Source organism: Schistocerca piceifrons, chromosome 3 (assembly GCF_021461385.2).
Source record: "Schistocerca piceifrons isolate TAMUIC-IGC-003096 chromosome 3, iqSchPice1.1, whole genome shotgun sequence".
Classification (NCBI taxonomy): domain Eukaryota; kingdom Metazoa; phylum Arthropoda; class Insecta; order Orthoptera; family Acrididae; genus Schistocerca; species Schistocerca piceifrons.
The window spans coordinates 843,317,104-843,337,542 of record NC_060140.1 but is presented as its reverse complement, the minus strand read 5'-3'; the positions used below and the strand labels follow the sequence as shown (position 1 = coordinate 843,337,542).

The 20,439-nt window shown below is 40.0% G+C and overlaps 1 protein-coding gene across 1 annotated transcript in view; it reads right to left on the bottom strand.

Annotated features, from left to right (window-relative positions):
• Window positions 1-20,439, bottom strand: part of LOC124787793 (U3 small nucleolar RNA-associated protein 6 homolog) — a 119,129-nt gene that overhangs the window by 7,300 nt on the left and 91,390 nt on the right. The window contains exons 9-10 of the mRNA XM_047254714.1: window positions 13,225-13,570; window positions 10,817-10,987 (exon numbers count right to left, since the gene is read on the bottom strand). Coding sequence (XP_047110670.1) covers window positions 10,817-10,987; window positions 13,225-13,570 — 517 coding nt within the window. The remainder of the gene's footprint in view (window positions 1-10,816; window positions 10,988-13,224; window positions 13,571-20,439) is intronic.

Genomic DNA, 20,439 nt, shown 5'->3' with positions numbered 1-20,439 from the left:
TTCTACTTTCCTCAAAACCTTTAAAACTTTTCCCCAAATTTCTGGCTTGCGAATATATTCACAATCTTTTTAACACGTAATTCACCTCTCACTTCCACAAGGTCCCCTAACTAACTAGCTCACATCCACCCACTTTCACTCATTCATTCAGCCCCACTCATTGTCATCCCCCACCCCCCCTTGTATCTAACAGCTTCCTTTATTTTGCCTTACTACTGTGGCCTCTGTCTCTTCTCGCTGTCATATACCTCTCTTCCTCATCTTGTCATAGATTGTGTCTCATTATTACCAGCTCTCACTCACTCACATTGTCTCCTTCTCTTTATTTGTCTCCCACTGGTAGTGTCTCCTTCAATCTTTTCCCAGCACTTTTCCTTCACTGTCAACATGTTGTACTGCTATTGTGTCCCTCTCTTTCTCTCACACAGCTATATCCCCTTGGCTCTCTATACCACAATCACGATCTACTATCTTCCAGTATATATTACTTCTCACCTCTATCTCATTGCCACTGTCTCCTCCTCTCTAAGTACAAAAAAGTGTGAACATGTTCGCATGCTAAATTTTTGGGAAAATTTTTAAAGGTGCTGATGAAGGCAGAATAAGGCAGCTGGTACCACATTTTTCAAATGGTTCAAATGGCTCTAAACACTAGCGACTTAACGTATGAGGTCATCAGTCCCCTCTACTGAGAACTACGTAAACCTAACCAACCTAAGGAAATCGCACACATCCATGCCCAAGGCAGGATTCGAACCTGTGACCGTAACAGCCACGCTGTACCGGACCGAAGCGCCTAGAACCACTCGACCACAGCAGCCGGCCCCACATTTCAGTCAGTGTCTTTTAAACAGGAGCATATTTGCTTTTCTCATGCTTCCGACAGGAGCATATTTGCACTGGTTCCCTTCTTTTCCTTGCCACACGAAGGCATGTCACACGTATGAAAAGAACTTTATGGATGATTAAAATTTTGATAGTTTACTTTTGGAAAAGTGAAGTAACATACATCTCAGACTGGACTTTACATGTGCTTGCATATGCTCCAGTTCTACAATGTGGGGTTCCCAGAAGTCTTATGATGATAACAGAGACACTTTACGGCATATTTCTCCCTGCTACATCAGTTTATACACTGTGTTTTCCCGACACACCAGATTTTGTACGTTCAAATATAGCAACTTTGAACCTCTGTAACTTGGAAATGGATACAAACATCAAGAAAATTTTCAAGGTCGCTCGAGATTGGGGTATTAGCAATACACTAAAAATTTCAGCCTTCTGCTGTGCATAGTCTTGGAATCCACAGTTCAGTTTCAGAAAAAAAACTGTTTTCTAAGGAACCATCCATGAATTAATGCTGCCTCCATAAGCTCCTTAAGGCCCACTGTAGACCATACCAAACGCAAGAAGAACCAACACATTTGCTCCATTTAACTAAGCAGCAGAAAGTGTGTAATATTCATACTTTGACCCTGTACTGTAGTATAGAGACACTAAGATATAGAGGGTCTATACAAGGGCTATGTACTTGAGGACAATATTATGGAAATGGAAGAGGATGTAGATGAAGATGAAATGGCAGATATGATACTGCGTGAAGAGTTTGACAGAGCACTGAAAGACCTGAGTCGAAACAAAGCCCCCGGTGTAGACAACATTCGATTGGAACTACTGACAGCCTTGGGAGAGCCAGTCCTGACAAAACTCTACCATCTGGTGAGCAAGATGTATGAGACAGGCGAAATACCCTCAGGCTTCAAGAAGAATATAATAATTCCAATCCCAAAGAAAGCGGGTGTTGACAGATGTGAAAATTACCGAACGATCAGTTTAATACGTCACAGCTGCAAAATACTGGGCAAACCTACGTTTCTAGCATTTGTAGACTTAGAGAAAGCTTTTGACAATGTTGACTGGAACACTCTTTTAAATTCTGAAGGTAGCAGGGGTAAAATACAGAGAGCGAAAGGCTATTTACAATTTGTACAGAAATCAGATGGCAGTTATAAGAGTCTAGGGACACGTAAGGGAAGCAGTGGTTGGGAAGGGAGTGAGACAGGGTTGTAGCCTCTCCCCGATGTATATTGAGCAAGCAGCGAAGGAAACAAAAGAAAAATTCGGAGTAAGTATTAAAATCAATGGAGAAGAAATAAAAACTTTGAGGTTTGCCGATGACATTGTAATTCTGTCAGAGACAGCAAAGGACTTGGAAGAGCAGTTGAACGGAATGGATAGTGTCTTGAAAGGAGGATATAAGGTGAACATCAACAAAAGCAAAACGAGGATAATGGAATGTAGTTGAATTAAGTCGGGTGATGCTGAGGGAATTAGATTAGGAAATGAGACACTTAAGGTAGTAAAGGAGTTTTGCTATTTGGGGAGCAAAATAACTGATGATGGTCGAAGTAGAGAGGACACAAAATGTAGACTGGCAATGGCAAGGAAAGCGTTTCTGAAGAAGAGAAATTTGTTAACATCGAGTATAGATTTAAATGTCAGGAAGTCGTTTCTGAAGGTATTTGTATGGAGGAGGAGGAGATTATTGTTTAACGTCCCGTCGACAACGAGGTCATTAGAGACGGAGCGCAAGCTCAGGTGAGGGAAGGATGGGGAAGGAAATCGGCCGTGCCCTTTCGAAGGAACCATCCCGGCATTTGCCTGAAGCGATTTAGGGAAATCACGGAAAACCTAAATCAGGATGGCCGGAGACGGGATTGAACCGTCGTCCCCCCGAATGGGTATTTGTATGGAGTGTAGCCATGTATGGAAGTGAAACATGGACGATAAATAGTTTGGACAAGAAGAGAATAGAAGCTTTTGAAATGTGGTACTACAGAAGAATGCTGAAGATTAGATGGGTAGATGACATAACTAATGAGAAGGTATTGAATAGAATTGGGGAGAAGAGGAGCTTGTGGCACAACTTGACTAGAAGAAGGGATCGGTTGGTAGGACATGTTCTGAGACATCGAGGGATCACCAATTTAGTATTGGAGGGCAGTGTGGAGGGTAAAAATCATAGAGGGAGACCAAGAGATGAATACACTAAGCAGATTCAGAAGGATGTAGGTTGTAGTAGTTATTGGGAGATGAAGAAGCTTGCACAGGATAGAGTAGCATGGAGAGCTGCATCAAACCAGTCTCAGGACAGAAAATCACAACAAGAACAACAACAACAACAACAACAACATGATTCTTTTGTTTGGGTATACAAATGGTCCCTAGCCCAAGGGCTACACAAAACACTTGACCCTACCTTTTTGTCACCAACAGAACCTGATGTATGCGGACCAGAAGAATCCCATATTTATGTGCGGCGATTTGGAACGTATCAGGTAGACATGCATTATTATTAAATTAATTAATACAGCCACAGTAAATCATTAACCCTCTGACTGCTCTGGATTACAATGCACATTGACAGAGCTGGGTGTTATGCATATGACCATCCACTGGATATAAAAACCATTATCTTGGGAACGAAATGCGATATTGTCCTGCTCTCAATTAAAAAAAAAAAATAAAAAATAAAAAAAAAAAAAAAAATCATTATCTTATCTACAATTTGTACACAGAAATGCATGAGCTAAAATCAACCATAAGTAAAGTCTACACAATGTGTTTTAATCTCTGCAAACTTATTAAAATTTTGTGCAATGCTTTACTAAATTCGATGCAGCACAGTAACTATGACAAATAATGAAAAGAAATTCACTCCTTTATTAAACAAAGATGTCAAACTCTAAGACGTGCAAAACTCAAATTTTTTCACCAAACAGTTTTCTTAAAATTGGATGAGTAAGTATTTCATAGCAACTGGAATGCCATCCCTCAGCACAGGTTGCAGCATTAGGTAAGTGGTACAGTGACAACAAAGTTAAACCTCATGAGCATAAAACACACTAAATTTCATTAACAGAAACAAGTTATATTTACAAAATTCAAATGATATGCACCAGCAAATTATTTTTTAAGGCTTCGACATGCCATTCATATTAATACTTCCGGCAACACTAGTCCAATCAAATAATTGTCAAGCATGATTACAAACCAAAAGCATTGCCGTTCTGCAAGGGGCACATCTCAAAATTATACTGTTACGAATCTGTATCTGAATTTGATTTGACTCATGATGGATGATGTGAGAAAGCACGGGTCACACCTGTTTACCTCACACTTTTCTCATGACATACTGAAAGCTGCAGTATTTCGTGATTTCCAAAAAGCATTTGACTCAGTATCGCATCTAAGTATATTATCAAAAGTATGATCATATGGAGTATAAAGCAAAATTTGTGATTGCATTGAGGATGTTTTGGTAGGGAAGATGCAGCAAGTTATCTTAGATGGCGAGTCATTGTCAGATGTAGAAATAACTTCAGGTGTGCCCCAGAGAATAGTGCTGGGACCCTTGCTGTTCATGTTGCATATTAATGACCTTGCGCAAAATACTGATAGTAATCTCAGTTGGTTGTTTTTTTGTTGTTGTTTCCCTCCCCTCCCCCCCCCCCCCCCCCCTGCAGATGATGCAGTTACCTATACTGAAGTACAGTCTGGAAGAAGCTGCATAAATATTGAGTGAGATCTTGGCGAGATTCTGAAGTGATGAAAATTTGGCGACTTGTTTTAAATGCTCAGAAATATAAAACTGTTTGCTTCACAAAATGAAAAAACATTGTATCCTATGGCTGTAATGCCAATGAGTCACAGTTGCAATTGGTCAACTCCTAGAAAGACCTGGGTGTTAACCCTCTGTAGGGCTATGGAATGGAATGATCACATAGGCTCAGTCACGGGTAAATCAGGTGGTAGACTTTGCTTTATTGGTAGAATTCTGGGGAAATAAAGTCAAGTCTACAAAGGAGATTGCTTACAAATAACTCACTTGAACCACCCTAGAATATTGCTCAAATGTGTGGGACCTGTACCACATATATTGAACATATGCAGCATGAATGGTCACAGGTTTGTTTGACCTGTAGGTGAGGGTTGCAAGAACTGCTAGACTCTTGAAGATAGATGTAAACTATCCCAACACAGCCTTCTTACTAGGTTTAAAGAACTGGCTTTAAATTATGAGTCCAGAAAAATACCACCCCCTATGTAATGCTCCCATAGAGGAGGGGCAGGGCGAGAGAAATTAGGTCTGTCTGCGTAGTTCAGAGAAACTTGTGTTAGAAGGCAGTATTCAAATGGTTGGTGTTGTGAAGCAGCTGTTGAAGTTACTTGTGTTGTGATGTGCAGCACGTTTGGCAACTGGATGGTCAATCTGTGTTCACCACAGTTTGGTAGTGGTCATTCATGCAAGTAGACAGTTGATTATTTGTCATGTCCACATAGAATGCTGTACAGTAATTGCATCGTAGCTGATATATAACATGGCTGCTTTGACACATGGCCCTCGTTTATTGGGTAGGAAATGCGAGTGAATGGACTGTGGTAGGAAATGTAGGTGACTGTATGGGGCAGGTCTTGCACCTGGAATGACCACAGGGGTATGGCCCATGGGATGCAGGGTTGTAAGTATGATGGGAATAAGGATGGATGAGAATGTTCTTTAGGTTAGGTGGGTGGCATAACACAACTTTGTGGGATGTGGGTAAAATTTGGTTAGAATATCCCTCATCTCAGGGCACAACGAGGGGTTGTCAAAGCCCTGGTGGAGGATGTGGTTGAGCTTTCGAAGACCAGAGTGATCAGAGGAGTGCTACTTGGTGGATGGTTAAGGGGAGCCGGAACGATCCATCTCCCCCATGTTAATTTTAGCGCAAATACAAGGAATATTTTTTCTAAAACCATTAAACATATTGCTCTGAAATTTGGACTACATGTTCAGTGAACATTTCTCTAAAACTTATAATGTCATGTTAAAAAATATTTATTGGTTTTTGTTTTACAATTTTTTGTAACAGATGCTTATTTTTTTCTCTAAAATTTTGAATTTTGTGCTTTTTCTTCTATAACTCTTGAATTATACAATATTTTTTTACAATTTGTTATAAAAATGAAGGAAAAGAAGTAAACAATTGTGTATAAATTTCATTGACATACTGTTAGCAGTTTTTGAGAAAATGTTCCTCAAAGATGAAAATTTTAAAGTTATGGGAAATGGCTTCCAAAGTTTTTTAATACATTCCTGCCCCATGTGATGGATTATCAGCATCCTCTTCTTTTTCCAATGTTAGTTTCCTTTTCACTGGTCTTTTCTTCCCTTATGCTGCATGTTGTAGGCTTTTGTCTCTTCTTCCTGCACCTCTTAGTCTTTCTTCATCAATTAGGCACATTGTGGAAAGGGTGTTGTGACTTGGTTGGAAACCTAAACGTTTCAGCACATCACATTTGATAATGTTTCCTTTATTGTATGCTGCCACTGCATCATACACTCCAAAATGCAATGTTTTTATCTGTACAAACACTCTTTTGGGAATCCTAATCCAAATTAAATTATTTAGACTTTAATTTGGATTTTTGTGTTTTTCCATGTAAACACTTTTCCAATAAACTTGGCTGTGATAAATCTCTGAATATGGGCTCAATTAGATCAATTACAGCATTTGGCAAACTGTTTTTATGGGCGTATTCCTTCCCTGATTGGTACTTACACCATGCGTCATCACCTGTGGGGCACAGTGCATGTTGTGGGTGATTATTTGTTGATGCAGTATAAAAAAAAAAAATTATGCCCATACTGCTCTCCTCACATGCTCAATGCTTCTTTTATTTTGCCTAACTGCACACCCATAATACCTCTACAACCTATCAATTGCTTCATCTGTCAATCTTCCTCTTCCTCCAAGGGTCTTACCATCACTAAGCTTTTTAATGTGAATTTCATTGCCATAAGGTTTGAGTTCCTCTACGGCTTTATATCCCTTACAATCACCATCTCCTAGATAGTTAGTGTATTGTACATTATACGACTCTGGTGATCTGGAAAAAATTGCCTTCACTCCCTCTACTTCCATCGCTCCACTCGTGCCGTGAAAATTTGGCTTCACAACTTTCACCATGTTCGTCCTTGGTATTGCCCTTACATCTACAATGTTTTGAGAGAACAGCAACATTAATTACTTTGCAACTGTCTCCACTGGTAGCTGTCACAACTCCATTTAGAGATTTATGACCTCTACGTTGCCAAGATCCATCTAATACAACAGTTAAATCTCTACAGTACCTATTATCTGTCACAGCTTCTTCATTGTTGTTCGAGCAATATCTTCAGCAGAAGATCTCACCAATTCATTATAAAATCCAAACTTGGATGGTGGTTTTGGCGAGTTCGTAATTCCACATAACATTGTCCCTGCAGCACTGCCCTTGCCAATGCAACGCAAGCCATACACTAGCCTAACATTTATACCATACACCTTCTTTCCACTATTACCACTAGGAGGAATGCTGTTAGAATTAGAAAACGAATTTTCTGTAGCACATTTGTTACACTTCAATAACATTTTACATACCAAAGCAATGTGTGAAGTTATTTTCAATTCCAGTTCTCTTTCTTTGCAAACTTGGCATAATATGTTACGTTTCAAAATATTAGAGAGCAAGGAAATGTTAATTATTTCATTCGCATCATTACTGTCACTTTCATAGTTTTCAAATTTTTCTTTGCTGTTGCAAAGTTTCTTGCTGGAAGAAGTTCTATCACATTCATTTGGAATAGTCAGTGAAGCAGTCAGAGCAGAATCTCCCTTTGAAACAACAAAAGATTTCTTCTTCCATTCATTGTGCCTTTTCTTAAACACTCGACTGCCAAAATGGGGCATATTGATAACCACAAACCAAATACGTAAAACAGGTACGAGCAAAATTCATCAAATACGCAAAATTGAACAGCTAAACAACACAAAGCAAACTCCACAAGTCAACACACATGGTATAGCATTTATGTTTACCGATATGAACAGTCACTTGTCACAGAGATGAAGCCATAAAATGTTGCAAAACAAAACACTGTCTAATTCCGCAAAGATACCCCGCTTGCAGCCAGCGAGCGGCGCCGTCAGAGGTAACACACCAAGTCGCTACAACCATTTACACAGAGCGTCAACTTTGGAGCGATAAAAAAAAAACACACTTAGATTTCACTTAGAAGGGTGAAACTTTATTTGTTTTATTCAGAAAACTCCAAATAATTTTATTATGAAAAAACGTTAATTTTATCATTTTCATTGTTCCAGCTCTCCTTAACAGGGTTACTGCTGTTAGCAGAGGGGACAGCAAGGGAGATCTATTTATGAATGAGCTGGATAGGATACTGTTTGTCAATAATGGCTTTGGTAAGGTTATCACTACCTTTCATTTGCTCCTGTTTTCCACTACATTTGCAGCACCCTCAGATGGCAAGACTGTAGGGAAAAGACTTTTTGACATGGAGCAGATGACAGTTGCTACAGTGGAAATACTGCTGATGGTTGGTGTACTTGACATGGAAACATTTATGGAACCATGTAATAAGTGTAGATAGACAGGAAAATGGTGTGTTGATTCATTGAGAATGATCAGGTGAAGTGGATTTGGGTGTAGGTGGTGCAGTTGTGGAAGAGACAGCAAAGCAGAGGAGCTTGAAATTTATAAAGCAAAAAAGAAAGAACCAACAAAACTGCTTAACTGGCAGAGCGATTTTGTGGCCAATGCCTACTTTGCTTTGTTTGACAATGTTATGCTTTAATCATTGAACGCCTCTGTTATATATAGTTTGTTGATAGTTTCACCTAGCGTAGAGTGTCTCACATATTTACTTTGTTTTCGTACATTGTGCAAATAGCTCTAGTTCCTTCTCTGTTTATATAATACACTGCATTAACTAGATAATCTTGTTCACGCACTTTGGGGGCCCTCTGATGGCCACATTCCTCTAACCACTTCTCTCCTATGCATAATTCTGGCGTTAGTAAAACAGAGGGCGCTGATTATGTACGGCAGTCTGTTTTCTTTCATTGTGGCTTCTTTAGCTATTTGTTTTATAGTTTTACATTATTCTGTGCACTATGAAAGCCGTTTATTATTTATGTCATTATCTATAATATCGGAACCTGAGCATATGTCAATTACTGTTTTTAATTCTTCCTCTTTTTAACAATCTAATTTTTGTCAGGTTTTATTTCATCGCTTTTTATTACTGTAATGTCTCTCTTACCTTATAAGCCCATTACAAACTTTACCGATTGTATCCCCCCTTTATTTTATGTTGTTCAATTAATCTTTGAAGAATTTGTATGCCTACAGTAGTGACATCCGGTGAACTTGCAACACAAACATCTTGTGGCAACTGTACAGCAGTTTGTTTTGAACAGTATTGCTGCTGACAAGATGACTCTTGCATATGCTGTTATTTTTATATACATTTGACGATGCTGATTTTGCGTTTAACATTTGATGATACCACTATGGCTGCAGTACACTAGGACATGTTTTTATAAAACAGGTATGCCTCTTGATTCTTAAAGTGGATAAATGTATATGTATAACAGTAGTACTTTTCATTATGGTCTATTTTATTGTTTTAAGCTGTAGACAATTTGCTAGTGTATTTATGTTTTCCCATATTTTGCTGCAGATCTGAAGATGATCAATACAGACTGAAACTGGTAGTCTGCTGGCAAAAAATTTGTGACCATAGACATAAAGTAAAGGAAATTTATTCTATATTCGGGTCACTGATTTATTCATGTCCATTTCGCAGCTTGTAAAACCTTTTACATATTTTGCTGTGGACAGACATTTGTATGTGCACTGTGTTTGTGGTTGTAAATGGAGCAATTTCTTTGCATATTAAGTTTCATTATTGCGTTTTCTCTCTTGTATATGATTCATTGCTGCAGTATTATTTTGCAGTAGTCAGCTAAAGTAAAATTCTTTGTAAGAGTATCAGCTCTTACCAGTCAAAACTACAAAAATTCAACTATAAACTAAAACCATGAAAAACTCACTGAATTTTAAAAAAATCCCTGAGTTTTCCAGATACCCAGGTTTTTCAGAGATATCCCGGGGCATATACACCCTGACAACAGACATGTACGAAGACCAGAGATTTTCATGCCTTCCAAAAAGCTGTAAAAACCTACTTCTTTAATAAATGTTCTTATAATTTTAAGGATTACTTTAAAATACATGTAAATCATTTAGAGAAATGTTCATTTGATGTCAATTAACTGACATGTTCAAGAGCCAGTGTACAACAGAATAGTGACAAACGATTCAAATTGTAACAAATTTGATCATTTTGTGTGTGTGTGTGTGTGTGTGTGTGTGTGTGTGTGTGTGTGTGGCACGTACGCACTCTCTTGCCTATTTGAAATGTGTGCATGTTAAGTATTAGTGTATTTAAAACTACATATACTTTTGATGACAACTGTAAAATGAAGACTGTCCATGGATGGATGAATAGAAATACAAATTACCAGAAGGGAAGTTACCAAAATCCCCATTTAAGGTACACAACAGGCGAATGTGACAGTTAATGGCCAAAAGTCAAGACTGGACCTCAATTTTAAATTATCAGGGCAGATGTTACGTGGAATGGAGCTGAAAAGTCAGACACAATGAAAATGAGTGAAAGAAGTAAGTAGAAAACAAAGTTGTGAGAGATGACAACAGTGTAACAAAATCAAGAAAAAAGGAAGGCTCTGGACAAAAATCAAAAACAAAACAAATGATGTAGGGTAAGACCAAAAACTGAAGACAAATGGCACAAACACAATCTCCTGCGGCACTTCTGACATGCAGTGCTATGATCATGTGTAGTGTTGAATGACAAACACACCTGCAAGCCAGTGCCTATGGCTACAACATTGCATGTGCATACCTGTATTGTTTTTTCCAAACTGCTCGCAGGCGAGCTCATAGCAGCGGCGGACATGCTTGAAGTTGACCTCTGGGACCCTGCACTCCAATGCAGCCATCTTGCTGTGCATTTCAAGGCACAATGGAGGCTGCACACTCAACTTTTCATACATCTTGCGAGCTGCCACAATTCCTGCCAACAAGAAAAAATCATGCAATTATTCACACAGAAAGGAAATTACACTGCCCAGAGCTCAATCTGTGCCCAACATATTCTCTCTCTCTCTCTCTCTCTCTCTCTCTCTCTCTCTCTCTCTCTCTCTCTATCTCTATCTCCCCTGCTCTTCCCCCTCTTTCAACAAACAAACGGAAAGAGAAAGGGTATGTGACGTATGTGACTACTCATTTCATATGCTTTGATCACATTTCTTATAAATGGCAGGAAACAAATGTTGAGGGCACATAATTATAATATTACTACTAATACTGCCGCTGCAGCAATCGCTACCAGTACTAACTGCTACTTTTCTAGTACAAAGATGGATCCAACATACCTGAAAGTTTTGTAACAAAATTTCTGAAATTGAAAATTAATTCAAATTTATTGTTTTGGAACTTTTCTACATACTCACTCATTTTACTGATACAATTTTATGACCTGGCTACCAATTTTTTCAGAGCGAGAAAGAGAGGGAGAGAGCAAGGACATGCCTGAAGTCAACAGCACACACTATTGCACCTCTGCCTCAGTAAAGACAGGCTAGCCACCAAAAGCTTCCTCGAGCAGCCAAAATATGTGGAAACCACAGAGTTCCAAGTATGAGCTGACAGCATATATCCAACTGCTTCAGATGGTCGGATGTTTGCTTATCTTAAACTAACACACAAACAGCCTCACACAAGAGCATTGTTCAACTATTTTTTGGTGCTTTATTAACCTTTTCGCTGCTATAGACAAACTTTCTGCATACTGTGCTGAAGACAGTTTTTGTTATGGTTTTTCTGCTCGCCAAACACGGGTGCCTGTGGTAGGAGATGGCATTCTGGCCAATATGAAATACTTATATCCGATTTTTTGGAAACTATTGGGTGAAAAAAATTTGATTTCTCCAGATCTTACAGTCTGATATCTTCACTTGATAAAAAACCGAATTTCTTTCTGTTATCTGTCATACTGCACTGCATCAAATTAAGTAAAACATTGCAAACAATTTTAAAGAGTTTGCACAGACTTTGCATACAGCTGACTTTAAATTGTATTTTTCGGTGAATGAAATGTAGATAAGATTTCAAAATTTTATTTAAAACTGAGAGCAGAATGATATCTCATTTTGTTCTCGAGTTATTGGGTTTTATAACCAAAGAACGGCCGCGAGTGATGTAACCATCCACGTCCTTCCATGTCACTAGTAGTGTGGTCGTAAGAATTGTCACACCTCATAAACAATTCGAGATATCAAAATGATGTTTTTTTGCCAATGATAGCAAGCAATGAGGCACATATATTGTATGATGAAGACTCTAAACTTTTACAGAAGTAACTAGTCCGCAGCAGTGAGAGGTTGGCGGCTCAGGACACGTACAAACGTCTATAGTACTCTAGGAAAACCCAAGCAGTGCACATATTCCTATTCACAGTACCTGGAGAACAGTGTAAAAGGACGTGTATAAACATCAACAGCAGCGAGAAGGTTACACAAAATACCAATAAAAATGCAAGGAGAACAGACAAAATACTTTGCTGTGGCAAAATTTGATTCCAGCTTTGTAATCTACTAATCAAATGCAATCATTTGATACACATAGCAAACATATCATGTACTATTTTTATTTAGGCATTTTAGTGACTCTCGTGTGTGGAATGGTTTTAGCTCTTCTATTCCCACATCATACCACCTGTGAGGACACCAAAATTCTATATCGATTCACTGTATGCTGATTAAAATTGGCCTCCAGTGCCATGTGAAATTGTATAAATAATAATTAGATTTAAAAGATACTTTGTAATTCAGACATATGGCTCAGCTGATGACATAGGAATGATGTTATACATGACAATTATAAATGAAACTGCCTCATCAGAAGATAGGGAGTTTTTCGGTGAGTTATGACAGTTACTGCTGAGTGGCGGGAGTAACAAGTGGTGCTTTGGTTGACCATTTCTGACGGTACTGTGGATCTTACTATCTGAGTAATAGTACGGTCAATACAATGATGACTGACACACTGAGGTGGAGCATAAATGTTTTTATTTTGAACTGGAGGCTAGTAATAAGGTAAAGTTTTTGTTTATTATTCAATCATTTATGGTGACCCGAGACATCAAATTAAGCTACAGACTGCAACCTCAGACCAAATAACCACACTCTTAGAGAAAGTGATCACTGGTAGACCTCAATCCGACAATTTGACCGCCAGAGCAGCACTTGCCTTTGACCAGCACCAGCCACTCGAGGTACAGTGGCTTGAGGGCGACAGCGACAGGGCTGTCCTGCTGGGACACAGCATTCTGGAACACCTCCTCGACGCGCGCCATGCTCTTGGTCTGGTAGTACTGCAGCAGCACCTTCCAGAGTGGCAAGGCCGCCGCCTCGCGTGTGCCCAAGTGGCTGACCGCATCGCGGAACACTGCGATCGCCTGGTCCTCCTCGTTGCGCGCCAAGTGCAGCCGCAGGCGGAGGTGCCACAGCTCCGCACTCAGGGGCAGGCGCTCTGTTGCCACGCGCAGCACGCCACACAGCTTCTTCAACTTACCGGCTGACTGCAGCATGTCCACCTGTCAGAAATCAAAAATTATGTCACCTGCCTGGCTGTATGTACTCGAAATGCAAAGTTCTAGCAACATGAGGAGCCGCTCTAGAGGACAGTTCTTGTACTGCATGGGAGTGGACGAGGAAGTGGTGTGAAGGAAAAAAACTGTTAACTGTTCAAATAACTTACGGGAATGCAGCCAGTGACATCTTCCACAACTGCCAATATTTCGACAGGTGCACACCTGGCAGTGTTCCCATAAGTTATTCGGACATTTACACACTGGAAGAAACTAGGGTTTCGAAACGTTAACTGCTCCACATAAAATTACGTACAGGGTTTATAAAAAAAGAGTCAGGGAAAAGTTTTGGAAAAACAGATTTATTCGAGATACTGCTACAATGCCTCAAAATTCTTCAAACTATAGCCCTCGAGCATCGACACATTTCACCAGCAGCTTTCCCTCGACTCGAAGGTGTTCTGGTGTGCCAACTCCAGAAGGTCCTTAAAGGTAAGCATGCATGCCTCTTTGATGACACTTAGGCTCTCACAGTGCTGTCCTTTGAGGGAGGACTGGTGAATTGTCACGATGCCATTTGTCAGGTAGCCGGTGACTTCTTGATTAGGTGTGGGTGAATAGTGTGATGCAATTTACAGTCCGGTGATGGCTGGCCTGGTGGCTGGCTAGTGCACACTGTCATCTTATCAATGCCAATTGCATCAGCAATCATGCACACACTTAACCGACAGTCTGAATTAAACACTAACACTCACACATTCCACGTTTTAGTCAGTCTTGATGTCAGCAGCTGTCCAGCACAAGGCTCGCCAACCATACTCTCTCTGCCACCTCTGTAAAGCTTGAACCACTTAAAAACTGCTGTTTGTGACACACTTTCATCCCTGAACACTTGGTAAATCATGGATAACGTCTCCATAATCGATTTCCCAGTCCAACACTCATGCTAAATGCTGATTATCGGTAACTCCAAATGCAACACACTCACATTACACAAGAGTTTCATAGGTAGAAAGATGACAGGTCGGGTTACAAATAAATACTGCAGCAGCACCTTCATTACAGTTAACACGTATCAGCAATAGTGAACAAGGCCTCTAACATAGTGTACAAGGCATCAAATATAGGCACTTAGAATGTTAGGCTACTACAGTCTGCCATGAAAGTCCATCACAGAGCACTACTCACTGTGAGTCAGGTTTATAGCCAGAAAACAGTGTGCTGACTGTTCATCAAGCAACACAGAACTACTGCCATGGATGAATAGATCAAGTTCTCTAAATATACCCATTAGATTTGGCCTGTTAGTCGATTTGTGGGAGTGAGGTCATCAGTCCCGTGATGTAAGCCAGCAGAAATCGAGGGAGGAACAACGCAAACAGTGTAGTCCAGTCGAGGGGAAGGGGTAACATGCAAACGGGGCGTCAGTGCAGCAGGAAGAGAAAAGAACAGGAGGGGTGAGGGGTGGAAACGGAGAGCGAAGGTGCCCCAGAAACACTATGCACAGTGGGGCACCAGTACCGTCACTGACCCGTCTAGGCACCCACCCCATACCATTATCACGATACAACAAGGACAACACCGAGGGAAGAAGACACAAGAATAAAGGAAACAAACAGCACAACAGACCAGACAAAATGGAGGGAACAGACGGGGAGAACCTGACCAGAGTGGAGGCAAGCAGAGGTCTGCAAATAGGGCATTCTGCTCACTCATACTCGCTTGAATCCATCGTGCTCAGTCACGGCTCCCCGAGTACGAACACTTGAAGCAGACAGGCTGTGGTTGAATGAGGCGCCGAGGGGAGGGCAAGGTCCGCTCAGTTTGGCGCGCTTGTTACGCTGCTGTAGCGACCGTTTCAGTAGCAGCTCTGTGTGTCTCCAGGCTGGTGCCGTTTCTGACATACCCCCCACCAGCTGATGGATCTACACTCACATCACTTTAGTTATCTGTAGACGCATACTCCTGGGTGGTAACGTCTAATAGTGATACTGCTATGATCCATAAGGAAAAATAGCATGCTTTATGCAATAATGAAAATTTGGAAACAATCTGGAGTTTCACAGAAAACTATGTGGCTACCTACTTTCATCGGTCTCATAAAGAAAAGTCATACTGCTATTTTTTTTAATACCATTTGCTTTATTGATTCATTTGTACACATGTGAAATTGACCACCAAACAAATTATAAATCTTACAAGAACAAAATTATCCCCAAATTATTTCCTGTTGGCATAATTACAATGCATCAACTCGATTCGGATCAAGTTTGCTTCGCCCATCCAAGATAATTTTCCAAACTACACTGAAATTTCTTTCACTATTACATTTGAGGGAGGGACGTAAAACATTCTTCTAGCTAAATTTACAAAAGATGATGTGACTTACCAAACGAAAGCGCTGGCACGTCGATAGACACACAAACATACACACAAAATTCTTGCTTTCACAACCAACAGTTGCCTCATCAGGGAAGAGGGAAGGAGAGGGAAAGACAAAAGGATTTGGGTTTTAACGGAGAGGGTAAGGAATCATTCCAATCCCGGGAGCGGAAAGACTTACCTTAGGGGGAAAAAAGGACGGGTATACACTCGCGCACACACACACATATCCACCCACACATATACAGACACAAGCAGACATATACAGAGGCAAAGAGTTTGGGCAGAGATGTCAGTCGAGGCGGAAGTGCAGAGGCAAAGATGTTGTTGAATGACAGGTGAGGTATGAGTGGCGGCAACTTGAAATTAGCGGAGATTGAGGCCTGGTGGATAACGGGAAGGGAGGATATATTGAAGAGCAAGTTCCCATCTCCGGAGTTCGGATAGGTTGGTGTTAGTGGGAAGTATCCAGATAGCCCGGACGGTGTAACACTGTGCCAAGATGTGCTGGCCGTGCACCAAGGCATGTTTAGCCACACGGTGATCCTCATTACCAACAAACACTGTCTGCCTGTGTCCATTCATGCGAATGGACAGTTTGTTGCTGGTCATTCCCACATAGAATGCGTCACAGTGTAGGCAGGTCAGTTGGTAGATCACGTGGGTGCTTTCACACGTGGCTCTGCCTTTGATCGTGTACACCTTCCGGGTTACAGGACTGGAGTAGGTGGTGGTGGGAGGGTGCATGGGACAGGTTTTACACCGGGGGCGGTTACAAGGGTAGGAGCCAGAGGGTAGGGAAGGTGGATTGGGGATTTCATAGGGATGAACTAAGAGGTTACGAATTTTGTGTGTATGTTTGTGTGTCTGTCGACCTGCCAGCACTTTCATTTGGTAAGTCACATCATCTTTGTTTTTAGATATATTTTTCCTACGTGGAATGTTTCCCCTATTATAATCATATATATATATATATATATATATATATATATATATATATATATATATATATATATATATATATATATATATATATAGTAAGATATTATGTCAATGTTATAATTTTGTTCTAGCTTATCAGACACTAATATTTCATCACAAATTTGGCACACAGTATTTAATGCCTCATTTCTGTCAGAAACAGACACCATTTCCAATAATTGGAAGTGTGACCACAGAATTGTTACTAGTCTGTTGTTGTTGTTCTTGTTCTTGTTCTGGTCTTCAGTCCTGAGACTGGTCTGATGCAGCTCTCCATGCTACTCTATCCTGTGCAAGCTTCTTCATCTCCCTGTACTTACTGCAACCTACATCCTTCTGAATCTGCTTAGTGTACTCAACTCGGTCTCCCTCTATGATTTTTACCCTCCACGCTGCCCTCCAATGCTAAATTTGTGATCCATTGATGCCTCAGAACATGTCCTACCAACTGGTCCCTTCTTCTTGTCAAGTTGTGCCACAACTCCTCTTCTCCCCAATTCCATTCAATACCTCCTCATTAGGTATGTGATCTATCCATCTAATCTTCAGCATTCTTCTGTAGCACCACATATCGAAAGCTTCTATTCTTTCCTTGTCCAAACTATTTATCGTCCATGTTTCACTTCCATACATGGCTACACTCCACACAAATACTTTCAGAAACGACTTCCTGACACTTAAATCTATACTCGATGTTAACAAATTTTTCTTCTTCAGAAACGATTTCCTTGCCAATGCCAGTCTACATTTTATATCCTCTCTACTTCGACCATCATCAGTTATTTTACTCCCTAAATAGCAAAACTCCTTTACTACTTTAAGTGTCTCATTTCCTAATCTAATTCCCTCAGCATCACCCAACTTAATTCGACTGCATTCCATTATCCTCGTCTTGCTTTTGTTGATGTTCATCTTATATCCTCCTTTCAAGACACTATCCATTCCGTTCAACTGCTCTTCCAAGTCCCTTGCTGTCTCTGACAGAATTACAATGCCATCGGCAAACATCAAAGATTTTATTTCTTCTCCGTGGATTTTAATACTTACTCCGAATTTTTCTTTTGTTTCCTTCACTGCTTGCTCAATATACAGATTGAATAACATCGGGGAGAGGCTATAACCCTGTCTCACTCCCTTCCCAACCACTGCTTCCCTTTCACGCCCTTCGGCTCTTATAACTGCCATCTGGTTTCTGTACAAATTGTACATAGCCTTTCGCTCCCTGTATTTTACCCCTGCCACCTTTAGAATTTGACAGAGTATTCCAGTCAACATTGTCAAAGGCTTTCTCCTAGTCTACAAATGCTAGAAACATAGGTTTGCCTTTTTCTTAATCTATTTTTAAAGATAAGTCTTACGGTCAGTATTGCCTCATGAGTTCCAATATTTCTACAGAATCCAAACTGATCTTCCCCGATGTCGGCTTCTACTAGTTTTTCCATTCGTCTGTAAAGAATTCGTGTTAGTATTTTGCAGCTGATAGTTCGGTAATTTTCACATCTGTCAACACCCGCTTTCTTTGGGATTGGAATTATTATATTCTTCTTGAAGTCTAAGAGTATTTTGCCTGTCTCATACATCTTGCTCACCAGATGGTAGAGTTTTGTCAGGACTGGCTCACTCAAGGCCGTCAGTAGTTCTAATGGAATGTTGTCTACTCCTGGGGCCTTGTTTCGACTCGGGTCTTTCAGTGCTCTGTCAAACTCTTCACGCAGAATCGTATCTCCCATTTCCTCTTCATCTACATCCTCTTCCATTTCCATAATATTGTCCTCAAGTACAATGCCCTTGTATAGACCCTCTATATACTCCTTCCAACTTTCTGCGTTCCCTTCTTTGCTTAGAACTGGTTTTCCATCTGAGCTCTTGATATTCGTACATGTGGTCTCTTTTCTCCAAAGGTCTCTTCAATTTTTCTTTAGGCACTATTCTGTACAACATCAAAATTTCGTCTTTCTCATTTGCAAGCTGGAGAAGCAATGTTTCAGCACTAGTACTATCTACAGTTAATAGAGGATAATACGGCCATTCTATTTTACTGCCAAAATGCAGATGACACTGAAACTAGCGTTTTGCAATTAAGCGCAATTTTCACTTCTGGATACATGGTGTATCTACAGTAATTTAACCGTATGTACCTCTGTATTTTCAGGCCCTGTATTTACAATGACTTCCAGTTTGTGCACCCATAACAAAACAAACTGAACTGATGGAAACTTGTTACCTTCCAGCATTCTTATTGCATCTTTGAATAGCTCTAAAAATATCACCAGTTCTTTCACAGTACCGTTGTCGTAACACGTAAGTTTTTCAGAGACGTCTCTCTCCGGAAGTAGTTCCCCAATTTTGTCATACTGCCTTTACATACTGTAGAATTCTAACCAAGTTGTTCCACTTACTCTCCATTTCTTGCTTCAAACTTTCTATATCGAATTCATGTTACCAGTTTTCTTCATGAAACAAACACTAGCAGCTTAAGTTGTGGGATAAACCACTCCAAGCCCATTTATCTAATAATCGTCATCCAACACGAGTTTCAGGACCGTGTTCAAAATGTGTAATGCATGCATAGTGCTGAAAGGATTGCAATGACTTCCATGTACTATTACCTTGGTCAGTGGTAAATGAAATCCTATTAAAATGTGGGAATTTACTCCTAAGAATGTGAATGTTTCCTCAATGTAATTCTTCATAAATTTACCAATTTTTTTATTATAAGAAACGTGAATTGTCACCAGTAGCATATTTTGGAGTGCCTATTCTCGATAAGCAAAGTGCGCAGTACTAGATAGGTAACACATTTACCAATATGTATCAGTCCATATACATACACATCACACACATGATTATCTACAACTTGTACAGAAACCAAACTGCATTTCTAAGACTCCAATGACTTGAAAGAAAAGCAGTAATTGAGAAGGCAGAAGTAGAGAGGATTTAAAATGAAGACTGTCAACAGCAAGGAAAGTGTTTCTGAAAAAGAAAATTTTTTCGCATCAAATATAAATTTTAATGATTGGATAGTATTTTACAAAAGTATTTGTGTGGAATGTAGCCTTGCATGTAAGTGAAACATGGACGATGAAGAGTTCTGTCAAGAAGACAATGGATGCCTTCAAAACTTAGTGATAAAGAAGAATGCTGAAGATAAAGGAAATTACGACACAACTTGTCTAAAAAGAGGGGACAGTTGACAGGACTTATGAGGCATCAAGGAATTGTCAGTTTGGTAATGGAAGCTAAATTGTAGAGAGAGACCAAGGCTTGCCAACGGTAAGCAGATTAGAATGGGTGTAGGATGTAGTAGTTATGTGAAAATGAAGAGGCCTACACAGGATAGACTACTGTGGAACACTGCATCAACACAAAGACGAATTATATTTATTGTTAATGCAGCCCAACAGCAAATAACACTACCTTTCATTAGGTAGGTCAGTTGCATATTTATTGCCAGAATATTTCTTTAATATAGCAGCCAGCACATACACTTGTGATGTATTCGTGTATGT